The following is a 25,850-nucleotide window of genomic DNA, read 5'->3' as shown; positions in this document are numbered from 1 at the left end:
ATAATGGATAATAATCCATCAATATTATTTCCATGATTTATTTTTCCACATTGCTAGGATCAGGTTCAAACCATATATTCTCTAGTCTGTATGTCATAACATACCACCTTTCTCCAGTTTTCTCCAATCTGACAGCAGTCAATTCTGGGACAAGACATATTTTCCCATCATTCCCACAGTTTCTATCACTAGGGTTTATGACATTTGAGGAGAGTTTTTACATCACTTTCCCATGTTTGTTTGAGTTTTTTTCTATTTCCCCAAGGCTTGTACGCAACTATGAGAGATAGAGGAAATAAAATATATAATCAACTGCTGAAAATATTTTTCATTTTTGAGCCAATTTCCTCCACATGGAACCCATCTTCACTATTTGCTTTTGTAGCCTGTCTTGGATTTCATTTTTTGATGTACCAGCAGCTATTGTCACTCACAGGGAATTTATTCATCCATTGTTTACAGACTTTCAGCGAATGGTCCTTCATTCAGAATTAGGTTCTGTCCTCAGAACCAGTAAGATTTCAGACTCTGAAAGTCCACCAGACCCTGATAATTTACCCTGTTTTGGATATTGGGCTCAGAAGAGGCTCATCATTGTGTTACCATTTCTTCCGAAGGAATACTAGGGCCAATCCACAATATAAAGTAATAAATGGTGCAGGAGAGGAGCTGCTTATCTCAGTCTCTCTGGTTACCTTCTGAATATGCAAAACTTGAGACAGTATTGAGTACTGTGGAGCTGCATGCTTTCCAAGACGTAGGAAGTGGCTCTTCCATTCTGCTACTAGAATTCAGTAGTGGAGATTTGAGTGACCTCAGATTGCAGGTCCTGCTGAACTCTTCTGGACTGGGACCCCCGTGGGATCCTCTCCAGGCCTAGTCATACTGGCTTCTTTCCTGCCTCTGAAGGTGCACAAACTGACACTGGTTCCCTTGTAGCATTCCTGGCTCGGTTAAGACTATTCTGGTTAACTCTGGTTCGGAAGGGTGGGCAGAAGTCTCGGAAGCATCTCTTGAAATTCTCATCCAAGAAAGCGTACAGGACAGGATTGAGGCTGCTGTTGGTATAGCCAAGTGCGATACACAGGTGCCAGCTGGCAATAACAAAGGGGTTCTTTTGGTTGATGTCTACAAGTGTTTTGACAATGATGAAGATGTGGATGGGTGTCCAGCAGATAATGAAGGCAGCCACTATTACCAAGACCATTCGAGTGATTCTACGCATGTTTCTGTCCTTCTCCTTTGAGCCTGAGAAAATACGGACACTTCTCAAACGTAGGATCATCAGACCATAGCAGATTGTGATGACTAGCACTGGTACCACAAATGCAAAGATAAACACACAAATTTTTGTCACTGTGTCCCAATACCAGTCTGGATCAGGGAACTTCAGCATGCAGACAGTTGCACCTGTTATGGAATACATTTAAATTAGATTTTGAAGATGGTTAAATTTGAATTGCTTGGTTATATCAAGACACATCTTCCAACAAATACAACTTGCTTTCTAAAAATATTGCTTTTAAATACATATTCACCTTGGTTTGTCACTTTGGTAACTGCCATGATCATAATTGGCACTCCAACAGCAGAGGAGAGAATCCAGATGCACACATTGATGATTTTGGCCTTGATGGGGGTACGAAACTCCAGTGCTCTCACAGGGTGGCACACCGCAATGTAACGGTCCACACTCATCATAGTGAGGGTGAAGATACTGGTAAACATGTTATAGTAGTCAATGGCTATGACAATTTTACAAAGAAGCTCTCCAAAGGGCCAGGTGTTCATTAGATACTTGGCACTCTGGAATGGAAGTGTACTAGTGGCCAGAGCATCAGCCAGTGCCAAATTGAAGATGTAGATGTTGGTGGCAGTTTTCAGCTTTGTGTATCTGCAGACACAGAAACAACAGAGCAGTTTGTTATGACACATGTATGGGTTGATTAATGGGATCTTATACTTTTTGTCTATGTATTTTATAGAATTCAATTCAAGTTTTTCAATTAAATTCAAGTTTATTTGTATAGCGCTTTTCACAATACAAATCGTTGCAAAGCAGCTGTACAATATATGTTTCTACAATATATTTAGTAGTAGCTTATCAGTGGTGACTATGTCAGTAAATGTACATATGGCAGAAATGTATGGAAAAATCAATTAAAAACATAATCATACAGACTATGAACACTATTAACAGCAATTATTATATGTTGCAATCAAACTTTGGTAAAATTTGGTAGTTCTGTATGTTGTTTCAGGGTTGGCATCATCTGAGGTCCTCTGAGGGGTTAGCATCATCTCTTCTCAGGTGTTCTGGATCCATAATGAAGTTTGTGTAAATCCTAGTTACCACGGGATGTTCTTAATTGTTCTCACATTGCACACTGCATGAAATGTAGATGGGGGGAGTGAATGAACAGCACTCTCTTCCACTTTTAATACACATGACTGAGGCATCTAACCCCCAATTGCTCCCCAGATGCTGCAGCAAAATTGGCTGCCCACAACAGTGAGTGTTCACTACTCAATGTTGTGTGTGTGCACTTGGATGGGTTAAATGCATTGAAATGAGGACTTCATTGTCAGGTTTGTGCAAGTCCAGTCCAGTCTCGAGTCATTGAGTGAACCAGTGGGTGGTACCAAGTGACTGTATTTATGGGTAAGTCAGCAGATCATTCAACAAAGTCACTCAACAACACTGATTCATTCAGTAATGAAACATCGGGAACCAGTCAACAGGACCCAAACTGATGCTTTACTTCATTGAGAATTGGCCAGTGCAGAGACCAATCATGTGAAATCACCTTAGTCATTGAAAGGATACTATGACAAAGATATTGCTTTCCTCCGTGAACATGGCAAAGAATGAAAACTCTATCAGACCCAGACAATATTATTTTACACTTAAAATACTGAAGTGCAGCCCAAGCCATCGTTGGTAATTATAAAGTGGCATTTCAGAATTAGTAACAGAGGCTTTCTACTGTTTAAATATCAATGTTTTTTTTAATCTGTGGTGAAAAAAAGGTGGTTTCACAAACAATAGTTTTTTTTAGACTCTCTTTGGATTATCCTTATTTATTTATGTACTTGTTCTGTCATACAGTTGCATAAAAGCAGTATCACACTCAAAGTTGTGTGATTGCACTCCTGCTCATATAGTACACATGTGAGTAGTGTATTGCATAGTTTATTGTACTGCATGGTGTCTATTGAACATTTTCCATCCATTCATCCATCAAAGCACTTCAAAGCAATTATATCTCCTTGTGGTGTTTTTATTATTATTATTATTATTGTTGTTGTTGTTGTTGTTATTATTATTATAGTTCTTATCATTATTTTGTATTCCTCCAATCTTTACATTTTAAATAATTAAATGCATCTGCTAAAAGGGCAAATTTATGTAAATGTGTCCTAAAATGCATTTTATTAACAATCATTCAAAACATGGTTATGGAGACATGTTAATACACACCCTCCCCATCTCTTCATTATTAACCATTTTCTGTCATCTTGCATGCATTATGTGCTTGCAAAGTGAAAAATGAGTTTACCCGAAGCCAACATCATGGAAGAAACAATTTTATGCAGTGAGCGTAAACATCTCAGGTTACGCATGTAACTTACCTGTTACGGGCTAGGCCAGTGGTTTTCAACCTGTGGGCCACAGCAGTATTGCAGGAGGGCCGCCAATTATTATTAATATAAATAATAATATTGTTAATATATGTAAAAATGTCTAGTCATAATTAAATATCATAATTTGATATATAATTAAATAACGAGAAATAAATAATAAACTGTTACTATGTGTTCACTATTCAAGCTCACTGATTGGTTTAACAACAACCTGCCAATTTATCTAACATATTTCATTTCCGACAACATACTTATGTGAAGCTGGATTTTCTGCATTGGTGGCACTCAAGACAAAATACCAAAATAAGCTTAACATCGAGACTAATCTCCACTTGCAACTTTCTTCACTTCAGCCCAACATACAGCGCTTAGTAAATGCTAAACAACACCAACCTTTGCATAAGGTGAGTGGTAAAGATTGTTGTTTATGATGTCTAATTGTCATCTGATCAAGTTGAGAATTATTATTAGGGATGCACTGATACCACTTTTTCCAGTACTCACCCGATACTTTTATTTTTGGTACTTGTCGATACCGAGTACTGATACCAATATTTTTATTGCATTTGTAATTTTTTTTAAATATTGGGTACAGAAACCAAGAGTATGTATAATGTTAGTTGGTTAACCAAAAATTAGACAGCTGTTAGTATGACAGTATTTACACAACTATCAATACTTAGTCGGGCAACCCTTAGCCTTAATGACAGCCTGTGGTCTCCTGGGCATGCTGTCATCCAACTTCATGCAAACCTGAACTTCAATGTTTTTTCTCAGACTCGGTCTGAATAATATTTGGTCCCAAATTTGTATCAGTTTTACCTAATTTTTACGATTTAGTTTTAATCCAAATGATTCGTGGCATTCCCCATAGCGATCGCTAGAGGACGCAGTTCAAGTTCCATCAGAAGGGAACTGTTTTTGTTCCAAATATTTATTCAAGGTAGCAAAATAAATTGGTCTTAATAAATTAGATTAATTAGAATGCTTTGCTAAGAGCATAGCTGTAAATCTAAATTGTTCATTCTTTTTGGATCACTGTCAAAGCTTTCACAGCACACTATCACCATCTGTGTATTGTGTATATATATCAGGTGATGAAATGAATAAACTAGGGTGACCATACGTGCCATTTTTCCCGGACACGTCCTGGCTAGGATTTCTATATCGCCTAAAGTATCCATGTTTTGGCATTGTTTTCCTGTTTTTATACTTACTGAAGGTACTGATCGAAAAGTAGTTTGACTATTAGTTGTTTTTGAAACGCAATTTATAGTATACAATATACATGTGACTCAAAACACAGCAGAGAAATGTTTCATCTTGTGCTAAAACTTCATCTATCCTGGTGCAGGTCAATGAGGTGTAACATAGCTACAATTATTAACATAAGCACAGCTGGTATTATATAATAGTTATGGAAGTGCAGAGCTCATATCTTGCCGATCATACGCTGAATTGTGGAACAGCCCACAGGTTGTGGGTGGAGGTGTTTTTGTGAAATGCTGGAACAACATAATTTCCCAAAGGAGAGGAGCATTTTCACAGACTACACTTATTACAGCTCCATGTATTACTCCCAGTCGTGCATCTGGTTGACATGAAGCTCAACCCCAAAACTGCTGGAGATCATAAGTCTTTTAATCATACATGGCATTTGAGGAATCATAATTAGGTGGAAGTATGGCTTAAACATGTAGAAGATGTTAATGGATTAAACTGAGGAGATAGTGTGGTATATCTGCAAACAAGTCACATCTGTAACAAGGCCAAAAAAGGTTAATTTAAGCCTGCTGGTTGGGCCATTGTTCTAAAACAATGTTTTAGTCTAAGTGAAACAGAAGGGGTTAACAAGACCATTTGATTTTGTATATTCGTTATTATTCAATTTATGACAGTCTATTCTTTCCACCTTCATTAAGACTACTTGAAACATACAACAGTCTCATGACCAATTTGTATTGTTTACAAGGTGGCTAATTCATATGAATTTGTACGACCTCGGTTAGGTTTAGGGGTGGGGTAAGGAGTGGTCCTTCGTACCAATTCCAACGAATTTGCCACCTTGTAAAATTGATCGATTTTTTGGAAAAATAACCAACTAGTAAAATATTTACAAATTGCTGTGAGTTTGGGCTGAAACATCACATCAGATTTAATATTGCATGCATGTATAATATATATATATATATATATATTTAAAATTATTGGTATGCCACAGTATTTTCTAAAACATACACCTTTATCTTTTCAAAGTCAATAAAGATGAACAGCATGTGCTCTATTGTGTTTTCTCTTGTCAATCATCACTTTGAATCACTAACAACAGCTGAAATCATCCTTACTCTGTGCCAATCCAGCAGTCAAGCGTGTTAAGCCACTGTCAAGAAAGCATTCATCTCTAGATGTCTCAAACATTCGACAGAGATAAAGTTGAGCAGTTCCTCTAAACACCCGTGGGATGAAGAGATTTGGATGACCTGTGGTCTGAGGACACAGGCTGGGTGGATTCACAGAAAAACTGCAGAACTTTGTGTGATGCTTTAGCACAAAAAAAACTGTTGTGATGTGCACTCACATTTAACGTTGTTCTGCGAATTTTCATGGTCAAAATCTAGTTATTTCAATGAGAACCCATGGAATGTTGCATGAGGATGAAAGACTCCCTTAAGTTTTGCCAACACTTTATTTTGATAGTCCACTTTAGACTTTCTACTAACTACAAGTAACTTTGCAACTACTAATTTGATTTGCCACGATGAAACCTGCTTGGTTTGAAAGGGACTTCTGTGTGAACGATGTTTTGTACATCGTTATATTTCTGACAATGGACAGTGAACCTTAATTTGCTCTCCAAATCTGACCAGAATTTGGCTAATCTGATTGCACCTTTATTCAATAACCACCCACAATCCAATGTAACTGACAGCCCTGGATAGGTGTATCTGCACAAACACACTTTTCTTCACCTCTTTTATATAAATTAGGATTTCTGTACATAGCATCTTATTCAAAACTCTAGTCTGACTGTATATAACTCTATAGCGATATTTTCCTGGCACGATGTTGCGTTATTTCTGCCTGTGGAAAGCATGTGGTAAATGCAATGTTAGCTGAAAGAAGTGTGTGTGTACATTTTGTATTATGGCAGTAATCTTCGGTAGTTTTGTGTATTTTTGTGACTTTGGAGCTGTTCAGTGAGCAGAATTCACTGTCATAAATATGCCACTGTCGTAACTACAGCGGATCGTTGTACACGTGCATTTTTTGTTGCCGTAAAGAAATTTGTCTTTTTGTGTAATTTCATAGCCGCTCACCAAACTTACATACTCCCAGAACAGATGTTTGGGTTGAGTATTATCTTGCATAAATAATGTTTTTTTTTGTTATTGCAAAGGTATGCCACAGTATTTTCTAAAACATACACCTTTATCTTTTCAAAGTCAATAAAGATGAACAGCATGTGCTCTATTGTGTTTTCTCTTGTCAATCATCACTTTGAATCACTAACAACAGCTGAAATCATCCTTACTCTGTGCCAATCCAGCAGTCAAGCGTGTTAAGCCACTGTCAAGAAAGCATTCATCTCTAGATGTCTCAAACATTCGACAGAGATAAAGTTGAGCAGTTCCTCTAAACACCCGTGGGATGAAGAGATTTGGATGACCTGTGGTCTGAGGACACAGTCTGGGTGGATTCACAGAAAAACTGCTAGTGACACTATATAATAACTTTCATTAATAAAGCATTAACATACATTATATAATGGTTAATGGATCATTAGTTAATATATATTCAAACAGCTAAAAACATTATGTATTGTGATGTTTAATGTTTACTAAAAACCTTATTAAACCTTACCTGATTATTAACATAATTATTTCATATAAAATAAAATCCTTACAAATGTGATTAAATTTCAGTTCATATGATCATGGACTTGTTGAAAAATGTACAAATGATTTTAAGACATGCTATACAATGACTACAAAGGGGAGCTTTAGAGGGCATATTTACTTGGAATACAAAAGTCAATGGAAATGCATTAGTCAACTGGACTCCTGTTTTTTGGGGGGTTTTTTGTGAATACATTATTGTGACTGCTGTTATCATTTATCTGCCTGTTACTTGAGAAGTTGTTCTGCTTAGGGGTTAGATGCTTAAAAAATCTTCATAACAGTAAATTATAATTCCACAAATATATTTACTATATAAATATAATAAAACATACCGAGGTTAAGCATGCATGATAATATCCACAGATAGTATGCTGAGATAACTGAAATGCTGATAAATCAGCAATAATCATCAGTACAGTACAGTATATTATTATTCTCACCATCATATGTATTAAAGCATTTCAAGGCTTGATAAGTCATGCTGTTTAAAATTCCAGGAAATTATTCAACCGGTTAAACAATTAACAGAATCATCAAATTGCTAAATTAAATTCCCAATAGTTTTTTTTCTCATTGTATTCATAAAATTGTAATTATATTATAGAAACCTGACATATGTAATTGGGAGTAGTTTGTCTGTACTGCGTAGTCTTAAATTGATAATGTTTTAGTACAATAGTGTATCCCTATAGGAGACATCACACTGGCAGCATCTGCTGATATTTGTCAGAGACGTGATCAGTGCTTTTGTTTTTCACGAAGTCGGGTGCGTAACTCATACACACCTTTCATTATGCTCATCATGACTCACATAAAAACAGTTCATGGTTAATGACACATTGCCATATGCTGATCTCTCGAAATCTGTTCACAAACTCGGAAGCATGATTCTGATGCATTATAGTCCACTAAACAATTGGTTTAATCATACATACATTATATATCAATTTATGTAGGTTAAATCTTCCTAATACAGTGAGCAACAGAGAACAATATCTCTGGCAAATATGCTGTTAGTGGGGATGATTTTGACGTCATGAGCAGGATGTTAAGTTTGGACCGTCTGCCCATTTGGCTGATCTGCAGCTCACACACACAGACACAAACTGCGCTAAGGGGGAAACACACTGTGAGGTGCTGCGGTGAGTCAGACTGAAGCATGCACGCACAAATATGTATAATGAAGACAGTATGTATATCTCAGCTGTATATAAACACAAATATTGTGCATCTACAATTTCTGTCTTTGCTTCAGTCGACAAATATAAAATAGCTGTACACTTTGTCTTTATGTATAACAGTTTGACTCTTAAAAACATCTTAAATAACTCTTAAATAAAACCTCAGTCCAGAATTTTCCAAATTTGCAATTAACAGGAACGGTCAAAAAAAAAAAGTACCATTAAAATAGACCATATCATTTATTCAGCATTGTTCAGTCTTAACTGACTGAAAGTCACTATAAATCTGTTCAGTGAAAATCTTATCTCTCAAATCTCATTTATGATTCCACATGTGCTGTGTTTGGTTACAACACACAAGAAACAAGAACTAGGCTTCAATGACATGAAACCAGGCACGCCACATCTAAAGGGCCATATCTGAAGTGAATGTGTGCGCTCTGGTGGAGGGTGATATTATAGTAAAGGCGACTGTACACTCTTCAAAAATTATCCTTTGTTTTCCACTGAAAAAAATACAAGCAGGTTTGGACAACATTGGAAAATTGTGCCTCTACCTATGCAAAACTCCAAAAACATACCTATACATGCAATTCACTAGAGTTTCCAGTTGAAATGAACTAGTGGCGGTCATACAATAACAACAACATTCATTATTTTTCACACAAATAATGATCATGGTGCAGATGATCAATTAATAAACAATTATGCATAGTTACTTGAGGTCTATGATTTAACCTTGAAACTATTTTTCTAAAGTGCAAGAATTGTAAACAAATACATTTCACATCACAGAATCCAACGTGATCTCATGATAATTCGTATGTATTTTACGTAAAATGTGGTTCTATAAAACGTACATTTACTTACGTTTTTACAGGCACTAAAACGTACAAATACTTACGTATTTTCAGCATTTTAACGTACAAAACTGACGTATTGACGACACCTAAAAATGAATCCTTATGAATATTGAAATCGCGGCATTAATTTTATTCGTTTTTAGTTGTCATATGAATTAACTTGTTTTCAATTGCATTATTAAATTGTTTACTTATGAAATTATAACATTTCGTTTTGTTGTGATTTCTGCTGCCAGCTCGTTTCCAAGAATATGCCTACATAATGTTAAACACGACTTCACTTTAAACCTTAAAATAAAAAAAAATTCTGCAATCGTTTAACCTTTAATTGTCATGTAATGGGCCACAAAAGGCGTTTTCTCTGACATGCTGTGACTGACAATAGAACTAAAAAATACACCAAAAACGCTGTAATCCAAATCTTCCGAATCCATAGGACTGTGAGGAACAGACCCAATCCAAGCCTTTATTTGGCGATCTGCTTGCATCCATAGGACTGCGAGGAACAGACCCAAATCCAAGCCTTTTATTTGGCGATCTGCTTGCTTCTCCATCCCGAGCAGCGAGTCCAGTGACCGTGAGCAGCAAAGCCCGCGCTGACTGACATGCTCTTTACAAATTCAAATGTTGCCGCTTCAAACGACAGGTTTTACGGCAGGATAATCGAACGCTCATTGGCTCTCGCCTGTATTCGTCACAGATTGCGACATGCCGTGTTTCTGGTGAGATGTGTTTGAATGATGCGCGCACGCTTTCACGAGTTCATGGAGTGGATCGGGAAAATTATCTGGATAATATTTTCAGCGATTAACAACATAAATTCTGCTCTGGATCACACAAACCTACTGTATTCCGCCAGAGAGGACTGCGGGTGCAACGCATCGTCATTTGGATTACTTTTAGTGCTGCTTTTGACATTTTTGCAATAAATAAATGATTGTAACGTTAATTGCATTTATCTGTCTGTCATGTTTTTCTTATACTGTACAGAAATGTTTAGGCTTATAGGTAGGAGTGGAATTAGCAACTATAAATATATTTTAATGCTATATTGTTACTAAAAGTTTTATTTTCCTGCGTATTTCGGTCATTTGCGTTTTATATCCTTTATATATCGCTATAAAATGGGTAGGTTAAGGTTTGGGGGTAGGTTAAGGGGTCTAAAAATCTAAATCGCTTATTGATAAAATGATAAAAATGCATTGATATGAATATCTAAATGATATAAAAGATACGTAAATATTTTTACATTTTTTAGCTAAAAATACGTAGCGATTTGTACGTTTTAAACGTTGAAATATGTCTAAATTGTACGTTTTAGCATGATTAAAAACGTACAAAAGTGTACGTTTTGTGCTTGTAAATGTTACGTATTAATACCTACGTATAAACATGAGACCAGGCTGCAGAATCAGCTCCATATGTAAGTTTTGTTTTTTTTGACATTGTAAACTTGCTCAGTCGCTCACCTGGTACAAGTGTTTGGCTACAAGTCCCATGAAGCATAGTCACAGTTAAATGGCAATGGCATGGTTGCTTCTGCAAATGTGTTTTTATCTCATGTTTGTTTTAAGACTGCCTAGGTCAGGGATCCTCAAATCTGGCCCACGAGATCCACTTTCCTGCAGAGTTTAGCTCTAACCCTAATCAAACACACCTGAGCATGCTAATCAATGTCTTCAGGATCATTGGAAAATCACAGGTAGGTGAGTTTGATCAGGGTTGGAGCTAAACTCTGCAGCGCATTCCTCAAAATTTGAGGAACCCTGGTCTAGGTTTAGTGTGGGTGGTAAGTTATTTTCAAACACGATAGGGTATTAACCTTTTAGCAGACATTTCATTTACAAACTGCCATAAAACATACAGTACAACAAGCAATGTAATAAAACACTGGATGTGCCACATTCACATCCATCTGTTTTGGATCAAATTGAACATGCTTTTTATGCCACTCACTGGACTTTTCTCTTTGAAAGTCCCCTGAAATGTGCAGGAAGTGCCGTAATATCATTTTGTAGATATGTTACCACAGGCACATGAATCCAACGAGTCTGGGTTGGGTTTGGAACAATAAGAGGGAGATTAAATAATGGCAATTTTCATGTTGGATGAATTATTCATTTTTAAAAAAAAATCACCACAGCCAAAATAATAAATACATATTATAAATGTTTCTCCTCTTCTTAGAAAATGGTGTTTGGCCCAGAGCATAAATACGATGTGGATGAAGATGTAGTACATTTGCCTGTGGTTCGTCTGTACTTAATGGCCACCACTATATGGCAGAACAACAAGACAAGGCAATAACAGACATACATAAATGAACCAATTGCAGTTGGGACCCTTTCCATCTCAAAGTCTTCCTCTCCACCCTTTCCACCTTCTACCTTTAACCTGTGGTGTTGTATATGTACAAGACAGACTCGTTTGCTGGACAGAATAATGTCGTTTTAAAGATTGTATCAGCACTACATGCTTTCTAGTCCAGCCTTAATAATCAGACCTCAACTGCAGAGCTCTTAGTGACGGGTGATGAAAAGACCCTCAGACAGACTACTGACAAGTGCCTTGAGCTTCAACTCAGTTTTGTGATTTGCCATGGATATCAGCCATATAGCGCTGATGCCCACCGTCTTCTGATGTCCGCCTGCATAAGGGTATAACCTGGTTGTACTCCAATGTATTTTTCTTTTGCCTTCATTCCAAAATGAGCACATTTTTCATTTTTTTCCACTCTCGCTTCTCTCTCAGTCTATAATTTCCTGTGTTCAGGCTTGCTCATAAAATAATGCTTAGAAGATTGAATTTTTACTGCTGCAATTTCAGCACATTTTTGTCTGCTCCAAGTTGCTGGTGACCACTACTGCTAAATGACTGTATATTTCTTATTATCTCCAGCGAGGCACTGCTTGTGTGAGAGAAGATCTTTCACGAGTTCACACTTACTTATAATGAACCGAGTAAAGTTTATGCATATTTGGCGTGCTGTCCGGGGAGAGGGCTCCGAGCTCGGTAATTACTCTCGAGCCCGGGGTCCTCCCCCTGGCCGGGGAGAGGGGTCCGAGCTCGGGATTAAGCCCGGACCCAGAATGCTCCCCCCGAGTGTTCCTTCCCGTGCTGGGGTAGGAACGGGCTGAAGGTGAGGAGTCGGGGTGGTGGAGGGATGCTAAGGACGGGAGATAATGGAGGTAAGGCTGCTTTGATTATTTATAGAGGTTCTCTCTTGAGCTGATTGGATAGATGGTGTAATTACTGATGATGAACTGGCCGTGTTAATTATCTGTGCGCGCTCCTCCCGAAACTTGTTAATAAAACATCACTTCAAATGTTGAGAACATGTTAAAGCAGGGTTGAGTATAATATAAGGCTCTCATAAACTGAATTTGTTTCACCACAAAGGATGTTGAATTGGAATTTGAATTGAGATGACGGAAAGAGGAATTTACAGAACTGCAAAATAATAATGTAGTTCCACTAAAGAGAAATTCCATTGGTCTAATAGAACAGAATGAGCAAGAACAGATTCACTTATGATTCAGTTTCAGGTTTCCATCTTGTAAGCTACTCCATTTTGAACAGTGTTTTTAGACCATGGAAAACAAAAGTAAGTAAATAAATAAATATTATAATGGAATTCAAATAGATACACACTGCTTGAAATAGTTCAATAATTATTACACTATTTGAAATCATTCAGATTCATTAATGCTTCTGAACTAAGTCTCTTATTCACACCAAGGCTGCATTTATTTGATAAAAAATACTGTAAAAATAATATTAACAATAAAAAAATATATATCACATTAAAAAATAATATAAACATTATTACTATTTAAAAGAGCCTTTTTCTGTTTTAATATATGCTAAAATGTAATTTATTCCCTGTGATGCAAAGCTGAATTTTCAGAAATCCTTCAGAAATTATTCCAATATACATACACACATACATATATATAATAATTTCCGAAGGGTTTCTGGAAATTCAGCTTTGCATCACAGGGAATAAATTACATTTTAAAATATATTTTACAAAAAAATAAAGATTAATTTTTTTATTGTAATTTATATATACATTTAATATTTAGATACATACATTCTGTTTTAATTCCATTTTGTTAAATTCAAATTTAAATTACAATTCTGCTTATTTAATATTTAATTTATTTTAATTTTATTTTTTAACAATCTTTGCTAGGAAAATAAAATTTGACCACAAAATATGTTTTTCAAGGTCTTAAAGGGGTCATATGATGTGATTTCAAGTTTTGCTTTCTCTTTGGAATTTCCATCTTGTAAGCTACTCCATTTTGAACAGTGTTTTTAGACCATGGAAAACAAAAGTAAGTAAATAAATAAATATTATAATGGAATTCAAATAGATACACACTGCTTGAAATAGTTCAATAATTATTACACTATTTGAAATAATTCAGATTCATTAATGCTTCTGAACTAAGTCTCTTATTCACACCAAGGCTGCATTTATTTGATAAAAAATACTGTAAAAATAATATTAACAATAAAAAAATATATATCACATTAAAAAATAATATAAACATTATTACCATTTAAAAGAGCCTTTTTCTGTTTTAATATATGTTAAAATGTAATTTATTCCCTGTGATGCAAAGCTGAATTTTCAGAAACCCTTCGGAAATTATTATATATATGTATGTGTGTATGTATATTGGAATAATTTCGCGATTATGGTAAGGGGCGTTACATTTCCGACGAGTGCTTGCGGTGTTCGGCCAATCACAATGCACTGGGTCAGCTGGCCAATCAGAGCAGACTGCGCTTGTCGGAAGGAGGGACTTTGTAGAAAACGAAGCGTTTGAGAGAGGCGGGGCATAGAGGACCTACAATAATGTACAGTATTTGAAAAATAATGTGTTTTTTGAACATTAAAGCATGTCAACATATTCTGTTACACCAAATAATGATCTTTAAAAAAGCATCATATGACCCCTTTAATATCTTTAATCTTAATATGAACATCACAGAGTTAATCTTGATAAACTACAAGTCTTGATAATGGTTGTTTATGTTTTCCCTGCACTCTTAATACATCTTTATCAGTGTGCAACTTATAATTTTCTAATTATTCAAAGTGAAAGCACCTCGTGTTAAAGCTAAGCTCGACTCTACTCTGAGGCAGAGAAGAATTAGCGCTCAATTAGTATGTTGATTAAAGCTGTCTATGTAGAAGCACCTCAGTACCAGGAGAATAGAACAATTACTGTCATTGTGACAACCCACAGCTGCTGCCGTTCCTTTTTACACAATGCCATTTTCCAGACATCCCGGCGACTTGAGGACTCTCGCTGTGGCTGTCAGCTACAAGCTTATAAATTAAAATGATATTCCACTTTGCCCAAAAAGCTGCCTTTTGTAATAGAATAAAAGGCTATTAAAACAGTGAGTCAAGGCCCACAGTGGTGTCTGATAGATCTTTAGTTTAAAATGGTGAGGTTAGAAATGTCATTTAAGCACCTCCTCTTTGCCTCCACTCAGAGTATTTATTACCTCACAGAGAGATATTTTATCACATCTGAATGCCACACTCTGGAATGAAATGGATCAGGGTGCACAAAATTATGAGTTGAGCTGTCTCTTGAGATGGCCATGATTATGCCCAAAATGCTATTTCCATCAGATGGTCCTGAAATTAGGTCATTTCCTGTCCTAGCTCTCCTTATTGATGGTTTCATCAGGACCACAGCAGTGAGAATCTCCTCTCTCAAGACTTGACACCTGATAAATAAGAAGACCTCTAGCACAGCCACCCATTAACATGGGAGGAGGAGCACATCTATTACAGTCAGGGACGGGACTATCGATCAATACATGAAAACATCTGTGTTCGTCCACCCTGCTCATTACAATCCGAAAAGAAAAGACCAATGGCAATCATCTATGGCTGCTGATCCCCAGAGTCTAAGGCATGAAACTAATTACAGAAGTAAAGTAATGCATGACCTGCATGCTGTGGGTTTACACTATGTGCTTTTAAAAATGGCTGATTCACACATTAAGTTAATACAACCAAACAAACACAGAAAGTGAAATAGGAGAGACCAGGGGCAAGTTGTCACAGCAGTAACTATAATGTTTACAGTCAAAAGACAAATTGCATAAATGCTTGTTTTCGCTGGCTGTGGTTTTTATACAGTATGTTGGTATCAGACACCTACTTCAAGTTTTTGTTTCATTATTCCTCATGTTTTTATAATAGCCGTTGGGTAAACAAGTGAACAAAATAAACCCAAACGGGCAGACGAGTCGACTATATATTAAACGATTTAACACAGGGGTGTCAAACTCAATTCCTGGAGAGTTTAGATGCAACCCTAATTAAACACACCGGATCCAACTAATCATGTCCTTCAGGCTTATTTGAAAACTACATGTTATGTGTGTTGGAGCAGGGTTGGATCTAAACTCTGCAGGGCTCCGGCCCTCCAGGAATTACGTTTGACACCCCTGATTTAACAGAAAGGTTGAACTTTTCTCATTTTATTTATTTATTCATTATTCAAGATGTCAGGTCGAGGCAGGCTGACATGGCTTTACCTTGCAATCATAGAGTGTATTATTTCTCTAGACCATAACAATGGTGCAATCTTATATGCAGCCTTAATTTTTGTTGTTTTCATGAATACCTTTGTTGTTCTGTAATTTTTTTTTTATGTTTACATGTTGATTCAAAGCTTATAATAGCCTATTTAATGGCAGGTTCCTATTGTGACAACTTACCCCATATAATGAGGCGGCATGCATCACTATTGGGTCAATGTCGTAAAATGTTTTATTTGACATTTATTTATTTATTTTTCAAGGTGATAATTGGAAAATGGTTACAAAAAAAAGAACCTAACAATAGACTCATAATCTAGGGTGATAGATAGATAGATAGATAGATAGATAGATAGATAGATAGATAGATAGATAGATAGATAGATAGATAGATTTCAAACGTGTTTATGTTTTGTCTCGCTTACCTGACCACTCCATACATCACTAGGATGTTTCCCAAGAGTCCCACCACGCAGATAACGGAGTACAGAGCAGTGATGGACATGGCGATGATGATGCCCGCGGGGCTCTTTACCGGGTTAGGCTCGGTGTAGTTCCTCCCGTCCGGAACGAAGCCCATCACCTCGTCAGGGAAAGAGACATTAAACGGGTTGCTGGAGTAGAGGTCGGACATGTCGGCACCGGGGATGACGGACGGCTCCATCGCTTCAGTGTCGCGGACGGGCTGCAGAGTTGCGCCTCACGATTTGAACTTCTCGATCTCAAAGCGGGGGGAAATGTAAAAGTATAATATGAGCTCGGTTTGTGCAGGAATCGCCACGCGGTTATTAACTCACGGGTGAGTGACTGTAAGAATCCCAGGTTCCCTCTGTTCAGCTGCCGTGTAACAGGTGTGAGGCGAGCTGTGCTCTCTGAACGGATCTGCGCGACGCCCCAGACTGCGCTTTCTTATGTGAGGGAGCTGAGGGAGAGCTTCACTACGTCAAGCTGCTGCTCGGGTTCACAACATACACTCCACTACTTATATAACGAAACTCCCCATGGGATTCATGACTGAGAAGACAGATATTTAACGCAATTAACGCAGGTGGCTAGGGTTGGCCACCCCACTCACAATTGCTGCTTCTGTCACGTTTTCTCTCGACAAGACGTGCATTTATTCAGTCGCAGAACGACTGAGAACGGGAGACGTTTCAGATGCACGCTCATATCAAAGCGCGAAATAAACTACGTGCATGCAATGTCGTGGTCAGTTAAGTCATGAAGTTACCAAAAAAAGGCTATTAAAGCTGCCTTAAAACTGTGCATGCATGTAATATATTTTATATAAGTCACATGTCTCTGAAATGGTTTTCAAAACTGTCCTGGAGCGGAGCAGCACTAGTCTCCCTCATCTAACACACCCGATTTAACCCGTCAGCTCATTCCAGTTTTTCGAAACAATCTTAACATTCTCTAAACTGTGAGTGCAAATGTCACAACTGTTTGCTGGAACTTCAGAACTTTATTGCATGTCTGCAAAATGTAGTTACTCACCCAAAACATTTAATTCATGCTTCAAAACCTAGTTATCGTGCCAGTAATTTGGCCAAGGCCACCAACATATAAAGTATTTTTGTCATCGCGTGAGCCACACTGGTCAAAATGTTTAGTTGTTTTTTCACCATGACAGTCAACCATGGAAATTAAGGTTTTATAAAAAAAAATCTGATATTTGTTGAGAAGAGTCAATAGTACATAGAAAAAAAAGCATATGAACATTTGTATTTATTCAGAACATTTCTTTTTGTACGAATGTATTACATGTAAAGTGAAATCTTGCTTGTCTAATTACTGTACATTTCATATTTCTTATGTTACCACAAATACACAACAATACCAAATAACTACAAAATAACAAAATTGTTCTTGGTGGACATCCTGTCGCTCTTGTTGGTCAGGCCAAAGATTTTCATCAACATCACATCTGATGTTTTCCATTGCCATGCACCGGGGAAAAAATCTCTTTGAATGCCGCACCCATCCCCTGCAATACTATATTTCCACTGTTTTGAGCGTGTTAAGCTCCAGGTAGTTATTTTTCTCTACTTTTCTCTACTAAACATCACTGGTTCCTACAATGTTGTTGTGTGGTTGCTAGGATGTTCTGGATGGTTGCTATGACATTACTAGGTCGTTATTGGGGTGGGTTTTTACTGTATGGTTGCCAGTCTGCCAAAGTCAAAAGAGTCCATCCTCAAGTCTGGTTATGCTATTATGCTGTTCTGGTCTCATATGGCTCAGATCCTTCCTTCTCTGTAAGTTTAAGCATTTTTTTTCTTCTTCTTCTTCTTCTTCTTTCACCTTTTTTCAATCAAAAACATTTTAATAAAATGACTCACTAACACTTCCATTGCCAATGTGTCTGAAAGGCCTTCTTATTGAAAAAAATATCTGAATTGTAAGACCCTATAAAAGAAGAGAATTGACTAGCAAATAAATGAAGATTGTACCTCCTTGACTGGCTTGAGAATTAATGAAAAACAGTACAAACAGGACACAAGTACAAAATCTATCTGCACCCCATTATTCACTGTCAAGTAATGTTATCATCCTTGATTTTTGCCTTTTATTCAAGACTGCATTCAAGGTTTGAATCTTGAATTTAATTGATCTGTTAACAACATTGTTTCTATCTTAATCATTGCAGTCAGATGATAAATGTCATATCCTTTATCGTTATTGGCTTGAATGAGCAGTGACAGCATCATTGTCATTTCAGCCATGACAATGATTAGTTCGGCCAATCTGGGAGATTAGTCTAACATTTCCATATAATGTTCAGTGATTTATTTCTCCAGTCTGAGAGACCATATTGTAGCGTTCTATATACGTTATATAAACCATGTGTGCCTCACTAAAAAATCTAATTACTCTTCAAATACATTTTTCCCAAACATGGGATAGTTTTTAAAACATTTTAGGTAGTTTTTTTATAATGCTGATCTATGTGTAAGTGTTCGTTTCTCTAACAAGTTTGCGTTTAGTTAGTTATTTCATGCTGTAAAAATGTGGTGTCATGATTGTGAGCTTGCGATTGGGTCTGCGGGAGTTTGGGTGGGGTTTTGGTACCACGTCTTCAAATGAACCATTATTGCATAGACTCAGGCTCCAAATGTATCACTATACCCTGCAGACTCAGGCTCCAAACGAACCATTACCCCACAGACTCGGGCTCCAAATGAGTCACTATCGCACAGACTCGGGCTCCAAATGAATCACTACCACACAAACTCTGGCTCCAAATGAATCACTACTGCACAGACTCAGGCTTCAAATGAATCACTACCGTGCAGACTCGGGCTTCAAATGAATCACTACTGTGCAGACTCAGGCTCCAAATGTATCACTATACCCTGCAGACTCGGGCTCCAAACGAACCATTACCCCACAGACTCGGGCTCCAAATGAGTCACTATCGCACAGACTCGGGCTCCAAATGAATCACTACCACACAAACTCTGGCTCCAAATGAATCACTACCGCACAGACTCAGGCTTCAAATGAATCACTACCGTGCAGACTCGGGCTTCAAATGAATCACTACTGTGCAGACTCAGGCTCCAAATGACATCCAGGAGGGGTGAATTACAGTCTTGCACTACAGCGCCACACTGGTCAAACCGCATTACTGCAGGCTCTCACATTAGGTCACATGAGGTCAAACGACTACTCGACAACAAACATATTTGTTGACAATTTTTTTTTTGTCGATAATGTTGACTAATCATTTCAGCCCTACATGAAACCTTTACGGGTATTTGCTCATTTGGTGAAAGCATCTTTAACAGTGAAAAAAATGGGAATTCGGAAAATACCTTGCTAAGACGTTTCTTTATTTCACTGTCCACCCATCCATCATATCTGACTATGCTGCCCAAGTAGGTGAACTCTTTGGTCATTGGAAGATTTTCTCCGTTTACCTGCACTGGTTGTGGCACATTAGGTCACATGAGGTCAAACGACTACTCGACAACAAACATATTTGTTGACAAAAATTTTTTTTTGTCGATAATGTTGACTAATCATTTCAGCCCTACATGAAACCTTTACGGGTATTTGCTCATTTGGTGAAAGCATCTTTAACAGTGAAAAAAATGGGAATTCGGAAAATACCTTGCTAAGACGATTCTTTATTTCACTGTCCACCCGTCCATCATATCTGACTATGCTGCCCAAGTAGGTGAACTCTTTGGTCATTGGAAGATTTTCTCCGTTTACCTGCATCTTTAGTTCCAGAATATTTGCCACAGATTACCTTTGTTATTTTATATACCTTTCCTTGTTCTCCCCTTCTAGCTGCTTCTTCTTGCAAGGTTATCCATGAACGCTCTTTTGTCCGATCTTGCCAATCTCTTCACCTCTCTATCCGCTTGTTGGTAGTTCTGCTTGTATCTCTCTTTCAGTCTCTTTGATTTAGCATCCAAGAGCTGCTTCTTCAATTTTCTCCTGGTACTGATGACCTGCAAGGTGTCTGCTGTGATCCATTCTTTTATTTTATTTTATTTTGTACCCCATCATATTTCGCTGTTATGTAGATATGCTGCTTTACTATACTCCCATCTGGTGTTTACATCTTGTTGTTCAGGCTCTGTGTGGTCTTCCATATCTGCAAGGGCTTGATACTTGTCCATCAGCTGCAGAACAAAATAATTTTTTTTATTTTTGGGTTCTGTAGTTTCTCCACATCTAATTGTTGCCTTCCATGCTTTTTGTCCCCTATCTTCCTTAGCTTTACTTTCACTGTTGCTACAGCCATTTGGTGGTCACTGCCAACAGCGGCTCCCCTTTTAACTCTGACATCCAGGAGTGACCTTCTCCAGGTACCATTGATCATGAAGTGGTCTATCTGATTTTTGTCCCTTCCATTAAGAGAGTACCAGGTCATCTTGTGGATCTCTCTTTGAAGAAAGAGCATTCCTCTAACAACGAGATAATAGGTGGTACAGAGTTTTATCAGTCTCTCTCCATTTTCATTCATTGTACCACAGCCCTCTCTTCCCATGGCTCTTTCATAGTTGGTTCATATCTCCCATCACAACCTTCATGTCATGTCTTGGTGTTTCCTCCAGCACAGCTCGTAACTGCTCATAAAATTGGTCTTTTACATCTTCATCGTTTTGAAGGGGCATAACACTGTATGATAGTCGTGTTAATTTGCTTTGATTTGTTGATTGTCATCTCTTCCTGAGTTATAACACTGTTTATTCCTGAACCTGTCCATCTGCTCTCACTGACTCCCAAGATATGTAAATTGTAGCGTCTCATTTCTGATGTTACTTGAGACAGCTTGCCTGTGTCATATATTGTCCTCAAATTCCAAAATCCTGTTTTGGCACTCAGGCATCCTGGTACCATCCTGGTAGTAGCTTCCCTCTGGCTTTTACCACTGCCATTCATCTGAGTATCTTGCAATGACTATGAAAGCCCATTACAACCAGTAGTGTTTTATAGTGCTTTCACACCTGCCTTATTTAGTTTGGTTGAATCACACTAGTTCGCATGAGTTCGTTGTCCCCCTTGGTGCGGTTCGTTTAGGCAGGTGAGAATGCAGCAGTCGCACTCGGGTGCACACCAAAAGTGGACCAAACAAGCATACCGAGACCACCTTGAAGAGCTGATCTCGGCACACTTTCAAACGAACCCTGGAGAGGTTCTTTTGTGGTGAGAAGAAGTCAATTTTTGGACTAAACCAGCTGCCGTAGTCAAGTGCCAACTCCAAGTGCTGGATGCTCTTAATAAAACAGGCAGCTCGGGTAAGGAGAAAGACAAGTTCACCTGGTACAATGAACTCGATACCAGACGTTGATCCGGTGGATGTTGGTGAGTCCCATAAAAGTTCAACATCGCCATCGTCTGCTTTCAATGATGCTGCTGATGCTAGCACGGTTGACCAGGCTACCACATCTGACACGGATGTTGACGGTGAGTTCATTTAGTTTTTGCATTTGCCAATACCAACCACTTGTTTCAGATGTTATGGTGAAATTTTAGGCATATAGTAGTATACGTTGCTTTGCCAATATGACAGCATGTTAGGTTGTTAGGCTGAGTAAACTTGTTGCTCATTTTCGTTATATTCTCCTCATTTCACACACACAATATTGTTTACTTAGCAATATGCATTATATTAAAAATATATTTTTTATCTGTATTAAAATGACATGAGTAACACTGAGAAATTGTGTATTTCAATAAACAGTGGGATATTCAAGCAACGTATCCTTTGATGTTGAGTTCACAAACACCGCTGCTGATGCAGGAGTGTCTGATGATCCAAGCACAGAGAGCAGTGTTAATGAAGAAGGCATCAGAGGAGGGAGACTGTCCATTCCTGGAGCCAAAGCTCAGAAAAGAAAGATAAAGTCTCACAAATCTGATGATGAAATCCAGGCATATATGATGGACAACAGAAGGATGCTGCTAGAATAGCATAGAGCTGAATAGAGCCAGGTGGCTCAAGAGGCTGCCTGTTTTGAAAGAATACTTAAAGCACAACAGGAGGCTGAGGAGAGAAGATTCCAGGTGATGCAGGCACAGCAACAGGCAACTAACTAGATGTTTCTGCAACTAATGGGCACTCTTGCAAGTGCATTGAATCCTGGTCAGCCTCACCCTCATTCCACAACAATGCCATCCTGGACGACGACACCCCCACCAACATCAATCCCTAGCGCTTGGTCCTTGTCTCACTTGTTTCCGCCTACCCAGCCTACTGCCCTGCTGCCTGCAAATCATCCACATCAGCAAAGGCAATTAGAATATCCATCCACCCAAGATGCACATCCTAGCACTTCATCCATTATACATTACATTAATAGTACACACTACTACTACTTCAATCTAGGAAAGGCTTTGTTTGTGTAGGCCTTTAATGTGCACAAATGTTTTTTTTTTAATTGCTAGTTAGAAAGTAAAGTTTTCTGTTTAGTGTTCTGAAGAATATATTTTAACATAAATTACTACTTTGTGTGTTTACATTTCCCAGAAATATGCTACCTCATTTTCATTGTTTTTAAACTTCTGGGATACACAGAGAATGCCAATTATATAAAGTAAAAGGAAGATAGTATTTTATTTTAGTTTAATTTTTCTTTTTTTTGCCACAACACACATTGTACTTAATTCAATATGTATAATGTTTGAATATATATAACTTAACTTAATTTAAATAACTTAAACAGGCAATTGTGTTTTTTTAAGAGTGTGTTTACAGGTGTAAAATGGCTAGTCCAGTAGCCTAGCAAGTGTTAGCAGGCATTTGAAAGACTAGTGGGAACACGAACCTCCTTGACACCTTAATGCCACCACTTGCACACCAATATAATGGTGTAGTGCCTCTTTAGCTTCTTTAGCATAATTTTCAAGGTTCTCTTTTCAAGAAAGGTTTTCTCATCAAAGAAAGAGAAGCACATATTTTTGCTATTAATAAAGGGAGGGTTGCATTTTTGAACTACACACTTTACTATTTTTCATTTGCTAAACTATTTAAAGCTTTATTTGTATTGTAATTTCAAACAATCTACCAGACACACATCACTGTTGAAAAAAAGGCATTTCATTTTCTAAATTGAGAAAAACCTTTGTTCAGATATGTCAACTTTACATTTGTTACAAAATAAAATAAAACTATTTTAAAGCGAAACTGTTTACATTCAATCTATTTTAAACCAGATAAACACATTCAGTGCATTGGGCTATAGTAGCACATACGAATAACTGAAGATGAATTCAAGGGAGATAATTAACTATTTTTTCAACATACTTGAATACTGAACAGAGTATTTGCGGGCTTTGGTCATTCATATTGTAGCAAAGTAGCGACACAGTGCATTTCTAATGATGTGTTGCTGCTGTGTGTGCCCCTGCTCATCAAGTTCAGGTCCGTCTTCCTCTGCAACTCTTTCTCCCTCCAGAAATTCTTCCTTCTGCACCTCACAGAAATTATGCAGCACACAGCAGGCAGAAACAATGCGGCTTACAAAAGTTATGTGGGCATACTTTTCTTTAAGAAGGCAATGCCAGCGTCCTTTGAGGCACCCAAAGGCATGCTCAACTGTCATGCGGGTTTAGCTTAATCTGTGGTTGAAGTTGAGCTGCTGTGGTGTCACTGCTTCTCCTTCTGTGTAAGCTATCATGAGCCAAGTTAGTAGAGGTTAAGCCGAATCACCCAAAAGAAAACGAGGCACTTCGACCCCCTCAAACTTTTCAGTCCAATGAGGTAAAAGGGTGCCCGCACGGCCACGCTTATAAAATGATGAGAGGGAGAAAACACGGGCATCGTGTATTCTGCCTGGTCACCCAACATTAGTGTACCAAAATCTCATTCTGTGGTCCACCACACCTTGTAGAATGATGGAATGGTCTCCCTTCCTGTTGTAATAACAAGAGGAGTTGTCAGGTAGAGCTCTGATCTTGATATGGGTTCCATCTATCGCACCGGCCACTTGAGGGAATCTCCATTTGTCTCGAAAACCCTGTATTATCTGTCTGAACTCTGCTGTGGAGGGATGCTTGATGTACAGAGGCTTCATGACCACATTTGTGGCAGTCACAACCTCTTGGGTGATAGTGCAACATGTTGATAATCCAACACCAAAGAGGTGTGAGATGGACCTGTACTCCAGGTTTGTGGCTAACCTCCAAATACAAATTGCAACACAAGCCTCTACAGGCACTGGCCGTCTGTATTTAGTGTTCTGTCAGGTCAGCCAGGGTCGGAGAGTATCACATAGTAGTTTGAAACTACCTCTTCGCATTCTGAAGTTTTTCAGCCAATCATCATCTGTCCAGGTTGCATTGATGTGGGGCCACCAACTATCATTCTGTGGGTATATCCAAATGCTCCTGTGTTTAACAGAAAGTGGAAATTGGTCGTCTAGTCATTATGATAACTTTAAGGACAATAGCTCTTAATTTACATTATTATTATTATTATTATTATTATTATTATATGTAAACTGCTATCATTAATATTTTCTTAGATGAAATAAGGCCATGTCATTTTTGTATTACAATTTTACACTCATAATAAGGTTTTTTACTTTGAATAAAAGTACTAAATGCTCTAACAAAGGCCTGCAATCTGGCCAAACATCAAACTGATTGATGACAAGCAAGCAGAAGCAAAGGAAAGTTAGGGTTACCACACCACATCAAGGACCCAACACAGTATATGAGAATGTTTATAATGAGAACTTGTAGGTTTACAAAAGCTCACAGAAAACAATTTTAAGGAGTCAGAAGGCATAACATTACCTGATAGTTCATTGGTAATATTTCCGGAAGATGAGCATGTCACAGTTCAGCAAAAGTAATGCACGCCTCCTCCTGAAGTGACTTGCGATGTGCCTTCGCCGTTTGCAGTGCATTAAAACATTATTTTCCAGCCGCATCCGCTCTCTAAAGTGGTATATACAAACTATGTAGTAAATGATGACCAGGGGTAGAATCAACCCGCACAGTCATCTCTCCATAATAGCAGTGTGTTGTCTGCTGCATTTTACTTCTGTCTCTGTTTACTTCCTGGAGCTCCGTTGGAATTTTCCCACACGCTCTCTCTGACCAATAGAAAAGCAGTTTAGGGAATGTGTTCAAAGACACATCTGGCCAACAAGTGAAGCGGATGTTGTCATGTGACTGCATTTTGGTTCGTTTCAGCTGGTTTAGACCAGAGCAAACAGTGT

At 37.9% G+C, this 25,850-nt stretch overlaps 1 protein-coding gene across 2 annotated transcripts; it reads right to left on the bottom strand.

Annotated features, from left to right (window-relative positions):
• Positions 1-749: 749 nt before the first annotated feature.
• On the bottom strand, positions 750-24,785 carry oprd1a (opioid receptor, delta 1a). 2 transcript variants are annotated; one of them, XM_016286497.1, is made up of 4 exons: positions 24,781-24,785; positions 16,590-16,747; positions 1,539-1,894; positions 750-1,410 (listed from the first exon to the last, which is right to left on the bottom strand). In XM_016286497.1, exons 2-4 carry the CDS (start codon positions 16,742-16,744, stop codon positions 881-883), a joined length of 1,041 nt encoding a protein of 346 aa, XP_016141983.1. In that variant the 5' UTR covers positions 16,745-16,747; positions 24,781-24,785; the 3' UTR covers positions 750-880. The 2 variants fall into 2 exon arrangements, with proteins under 2 accessions (XP_016141983.1, XP_016141982.1); XM_016286496.1 differs by lacking the exon at positions 24,781-24,785 and having other exon boundaries at positions 16,590-17,006.
• Positions 24,786-25,850: the final 1,065 nt, after the last annotated feature.

Source organism: Sinocyclocheilus grahami, unplaced genomic scaffold, assembly GCF_001515645.1.
Source record: "Sinocyclocheilus grahami isolate Dianchi unplaced genomic scaffold, SAMN03320097.WGS_v1.1 scaffold210.1, whole genome shotgun sequence".
Lineage (NCBI taxonomy): Eukaryota > Metazoa > Chordata > Actinopteri > Cypriniformes > Cyprinidae > Sinocyclocheilus > Sinocyclocheilus grahami.
The sequence above is the reverse complement of the archived record's forward strand: the minus strand, read 5'-3'. Positions and strand labels throughout refer to the sequence as shown.

Bases quoted from the DNA above. Each gene is read 5' to 3' on its own strand.
- oprd1a (XM_016286496.1), bottom strand. From the start codon at position 16,828: ATGGAGCCGTCCGTCATCCCCGGTGCCGACATGTCCGACCTCTACTCC. The intron at 1,895-16,589 runs GTAAGCGAGACA...CTGTGTCTGCAG, and splicing joins GTGATGTATGGAGTGGTCAG to ATACACAAAGCTGAAAACTG. The intron at 1,411-1,538 runs GTGAATATGTAT...ATTCCATAACAG, and splicing joins TACCAAAGTGACAAACCAAG to GTGCAACTGTCTGCATGCTG.